Below are 5,504 nucleotides of genomic sequence, written 5' to 3' on the forward strand. Positions count from 1 at the left end.
GGGACGGCGGCAGGACTGCGCCTGGTTCTGGGTGTTTTCTACTTTTCGGCTGATTTTTAAAGTTATTTTCCTTCTCCCCACCCCCCGCGCCTTTGTGCCTTTTAATTTTCATTTTTCTGAAGTTTTATTATTCTTTTTCAATCTTTTTTTTCTTTCTTTCTTGCATTTCGAGCACCCGCGGAGGGGTGCGCAGCCCCCCGCCACTTCACTCCGGGCACATCTTCGCCCCTTTTGGGGCGGCTTAGCCCCTTCGCCTCGTTTTTTTTTATCCCCCCACCCCTCTACGGCCACTCCAATGCTCAACATGACCGAGGAGCACGACAAAGCGCTGGAGGCTCCGTGCAGCCCCACCGGCACCACCAGTTCCATGTCCCACGTGGACTCGGATTCCGACTCGCCGCTCTCCCCCGCCGGTTCCGAGGGTCTGGGCTGCGCCCCCGCAGCCGCTCCGCGTCCTCCCGGGGCCGCTCCGTTGGGCTCTAAGGTGGACGCGGCCGAGGTTGATGAGCGCTTTCCCGCCTGCATCCGCGACGCCGTCTCGCAGGTGCTGAAGGGCTATGACTGGAGCCTGGTGCCTATGCCCGTCCGAGGCAACGGATCGCTCAAGGCCAAGCCGCACGTCAAGCGGCCCATGAACGCCTTCATGGTCTGGGCGCAGGCCGCCCGCAGGAAGCTGGCCGACCAGTATCCGCATCTGCACAACGCCGAGCTCAGCAAGACCCTGGGCAAGCTCTGGCGGTGAGTCCTCTGCTGCGCATCCGCGCATCTCCTGTTCTGCGGGGTTACCGCTCCCGCGGCCGCGCACCTCCCTTTCTGCGGAGTAGCGCACGGCTGCCGGCAGCGCATCGTCCTCCGCGGCCACGGCTCCGCGGGGCACCGCTCTCGGCCGCGCGTCACCCCCTTGAACGGCACAGCCCCTCACCTCTCCCCCTCCGCGGGATACGGATCAGCGCATCTCCCCTTCTGCGGGGCACCGCTCCGCGCATCCCCCCGCGGGTCTCCGCGCCGGGCTGAGTTGCACACAGGCATCCCCCCACCCCACCCCTCTTTTAGCGGGACTGGACCGGCGGGACGCCCGCGGGCTGCCCAGGACGGCCGGGGGGGCTTTACCCCTGGGTGCGCGGCTGGATTCTTCCTCCTACCGCTTAGTTTTCATTTGGTTAATCCTGATTTATTTCTTTGGCCGCGGGGGAAGCTCGCAGCCTTTGGAGCTGACGTGCAGAAATACCCACCCCGGGCTTTGCAGGCTGCGGAGGACACACTGGTCCCTGCCCTGAGAAACTCCCTGTGTGCAGGGTCCTTCCCCACGCGTGGGTTTTCCCTGCTCCATCACCGAGCTGTGCAGCCTGGGCTCTTCCCTCTCTTCATTTCCCACATCCCCATCCCCAGGAGGCTGAGATTTTTCTTTAATTGCTTCTTTTACGAAGGCTTTCCCCAACTTTTTCTCCCTCTGCTGCCTTGCTTGTTGCTTAACGAGCCCTAAACCCAAAGACGATGACTTTTAGCAGCTATTTTCATCAACTTTCTGCTTTCCCTTCTTATCTGTGGGCTCAGAGCTGCCCACTGATGCGAACCACGTTCTTTTGCTGGGTGGCCTCTGAGTGCTCTCAGCTCTCCGAGGCTGTGCCACAAGCCATGTTTTACCGCGTGGTACATTCAGTCGTGTCTGGCTCCACCAAACTCGTGTCTTCTCCTGCCTCTTCGGGCCAGTTGTGCTCCTGCGGCTGTTTTGAGACTCTCCAAGACTTTCCAAGGAGAGATCTAGGACAGGGGAGAGTTCTGAAGGGAATAATCCCATCAGTGCTGCCTTCCCTGTAAGCACTGGGCGAAGCTGGGAACGGTCAGCGGTGCTTGTCCTGGTAAGGGGATGGCATTTGTAGGACAAACATCAGAACAATATGTGGCAGAGGCATCTGAAATGGGGCAGGAGAATGTTGTTTTGCCTGGTTCCCATTGCCCGTGGTGCTCAGTGTCTTCTGCATCTCTATCAATGATTTTTTTTTTACTACGTTTTTGCAGTCCAGTTCAGCTTTTTTCTTTTTTTCCCCCAATTCGTTTTCACAGAATTGTTTTGGTTGGAAAAGACCCCTAATTACCTTGCTGGCTGCTCAAATCAGTGTGTGGGGAACTGAGTCTGAAAGTGAGCTGAGAACTTTCAAGGAAAAGATGTTAATTTGGGATTTGTTTTTATCCCCCCCTCCCCTCTTCCTTCTTTTTAAATTAACAAACTCCAGCTTGCTAAGTGAAAACGAGAAACGTCCCTTCGTGGAAGAAGCCGAGAGGCTCAGGGTCCAGCACAAAAAGGATCACCCGGATTATAAATACCAGCCCCGGAGGAGGAAGAGCGTGAAAGCCGGGCAGAGCGACTCCGACTCGGGGGCTGAGCTCAGCCACCACGCCGGCACCCAGATCTACAAGGCAGACAGCGGGCTGGGGGCCATGGCTGATTCCCACCACCACGGAGATCACACAGGTAAAGCACCACCACGGGCAAAAAAAACCCACCCCAAACCGCCCTGCCAGTTCCTCGTGTGCTCCTCTGGGAGGTGAGCCCGCTGGTGGGCATGGGTTCATCTGCCCCTCTAGATGGGACATCGGTGGGATTGAGGCCATCCAAAAGCAGGAGTTGTTGCCCCAAGAGCTGTGGTTTTGCCACTAGGTTGTGAACGTGGCCACAACTTTCTTTACTAAATGTTTATAGAGCAAGCTGTGTGATGGGAAAGTCCCCAAGTGCTGGGATCCCTCTTTCCCGGCTGCCTCAGGAGCAGGGAGAATTAATTGCCAGCTAATCAGGGTTAATAGTCCCTCGGCCCTGTCCTGGGGGAGCAGGTCCTGGAGATGCAGCTTCCCCGTGAAGCTCCCCACTCCTGGGCGACGCTGCGAGTTGGCACGGGGCTTGTGTTGACAGATTCCAGGAGGATTGCGAACGTCCTGCAGCCTCAGACGTGTCTGCGCTCTCTCCCCCAGCCTGGCTGGGGATCCCGGCCCCGGCCCCTGCTGCCGGCACGGCCTCACTGCCTCCGGGAGAGCAGCGATGGCTTCAGCCTGCCTGCGGGGAGAGGCTGAGAGGGTCTCTCCAAATCACCCCCCGGTTATGCTTTCCAGGAGAGGGGGAGTTTGTGCTGCGAAGGGTGTCCCAGAGTGGTCCTGATGGATCAGCAGGAGCCTCATTGTGAAGCATCACCCATGCAGGTGGTCTGCTCCAGCTGAGGATGTGGTCCCTGGTGTGGTTTCAGGGGGACACCAGTCAGCTCCTGCCGTGGGGCAGGAGATTGAAATCCCTCTGTAGCAATTAGAAGGGAGTGAAAGGTGCGTGTGTTGGTGGTTTTCTTCAGTTGTCCTTGATGGAGTTGGGTGTTTCCTGGGCACTTGTTAAAGTCTTGCTCTATTTTCCTCCCCAGGCCAGACTCATGGGCCACCCACCCCCCCCCACCACCCCCAAAACCGACCTCCACCACGGCAGCAAGCAGGAGCTGAAGCACGAGGGCCGCCGCCTCGTGGAAAGCGGTCGCCAGAACATCGACTTCAGCAACGTGGACATCTCGGAGCTGAGCAGCGAGGTCATCAACAACATGGAGACCTTCGACGTGCACGAGTTCGACCAGTACCTGCCGCTCAACGGCCACGCCGCCATGCCGGCTGAGCACGGCCCCGGCGCCGCCGCTGGCTCCTACGGCACCTCCTACTCCCACTCTGCCACCGGCAGCGCCGGCACCAACCAGGTCTGGACTCACAAGAGCCCTGCCTCAGCCTCGCCATCGTCGGCCGACTCTGCCCAGCAAAGGCCACACATCAAAACGGAGCAGCTGAGCCCCAGCCACTACAGCGACCAGTCCCACGGCTCGCCCCCGCACTCCGACTACGGCTCCTACAGCGCCCAGGCCTGCGCCACCACCGCCTCCACCGCCACGGCCGCCGCCTCCTTCTCCAGCTCCCAGTGCGACTACACGGACCTGCAGAGCTCCAACTACTACAACCCCTACCCCGGCTACCCCTCCAGCATTTACCAGTATCCCTATTTCCACTCCTCCCGCCGGCCCTACGCGACGCCCATCCTCAACGGCTTGTCCATCCCGCCGGCTCACAGCCCCACCGCTAACTGGGACCAGCCGGTCTATACGACCCTGACGAGGCCTTAAAGGACGTGTGGAGCTCCCCCGAGGGCTTCCCCGACATATGCACTAATGAAGGAATGGAAGAGGAAGAGCGTGGAGTGCCCTGATAGTTTCCAAAGTGCCTCCTGAGCCACTGGGAACTCTGCTCGCTGCGGCTGGACGTGTCCCCTTTGCTTCGAACTCTCCGACAGGACAGAGCTCTATTTTTTATTCTTCTTTAACGAGTACAGTTTTAAAAAAGAGAAATAAAGACAAAGCACGAGAGACAAGAGAAAATTGATATCAAAAGGTAATTAAGGAAAGGGAAATTAAAAACAGGAGAATGAGGTCAAGGAAAAGCAATTCCTTCCGAATAAATGAAGGACAGAAACCATTCGACTCCTCTGTGAGGACTGAACTGAACTCCTCGTGGAAGCTGACAAGTGCAAAAGCGGAGCAGGGAAGGATGGGGAAGGGGGAGGGTGGGGGGAAGAAAGGAAGAAAGCAAGAAACGACAACCAGAAAAGAGCTGTTTGGAGACTGTGCAGGGTCTACTGCAATGTGAGGAACTGGACCAACCTTGAGGGCAAAGAACTCACTGGGACCAACACGGAGGAACCCCCTCCCCCCCCCCCAAAACCCAACCCCTTCCTCTGACTCCGTGTGCGATGACCTTGTGGGAGCAAACCGAGCCTGGTGGGACCAACCGAGTCGGTGTCTGAAGTGTTTGTTGTTCTGTTGTGGTTTTCTTTTCTTTTTTTATCCCCCCCCTTTTTTTTCCTCCTTTTTGTTTTGGTTTTGTTTCAGTCAGGAGCTCTCCTGAGCAAGCTTTTAGCTGTAATTCACATTTTCTTCCTTTTTTATTTGGGTTTTTTTTTCTTTGGGGGGGGGGAGGAGAAAGCTTCCATTGTCTTTGGTTGGTTGGTTGGTTGTTGGTTGTTTTGTTTCTTCTTTTTAATCTGTTTATAATATTTATGTTCTGTATTATTATTTCTTTTGGGGTTTGTTGTTGTTGTTGTTGTTTTTTTTCTTGGCCTTTTAATTAATGAAGCAATCCTGTGCAACAAAAAAAAAAAAACAACAAAAACAAACCCACAAAAAGGTAGAAGTTTAAAAACCATTATTTTTAAAGAGGGTTTTTGGGGTGGTGGTTTTTTTTTTTTGGGGGGTGGGGTGGGGGAGGGAAGGGTTCAGGAGGGAGCCTAAAAGAAAACCATAGTGGAGCTGATACAATAAAAAGGTGTCACGAGCTGATAGATTAATTATCACCTTATTTTTTTTTTGGTGGTTGGGTTTTTGGGGCCTTTTATTATTTAGCCTCTTTTTGGTTGGGTTTGGTTTGGTTTGGTTTGGTTTTTCATTTGGAACCTCTGCAGCAGCTGCTTGGGAGTGGGACGGAGCGAATCCCAT

The 5,504-nt window shown here is 55.5% G+C and overlaps 1 protein-coding gene across 1 annotated transcript; it reads left to right on the forward strand.

The window, feature by feature from the left end:
* Positions 1-5,181, forward strand: LOC137456732 (transcription factor SOX-8-like). The gene is given in 4 exon segments (XM_068168320.1): positions 1-738; positions 2,235-2,473; positions 3,402-3,424; positions 3,426-5,181. Coding segments are annotated over 4 exon segments (1,419 nt in total). The 5' UTR covers positions 1-295; the 3' UTR covers positions 4,140-5,181.
* Positions 5,182-5,504: the final 323 nt, after the last annotated feature.

The sequence above is a fragment of the Melanerpes formicivorus genome, unplaced genomic scaffold (genome assembly GCF_026170545.1).
Source record: "Melanerpes formicivorus ecotype bairdi unplaced genomic scaffold, bMelFor1.0.p_v2 SCAF_135, whole genome shotgun sequence".
Classification (NCBI taxonomy): Eukaryota; Metazoa; Chordata; class Aves; order Piciformes; family Picidae; genus Melanerpes; species Melanerpes formicivorus.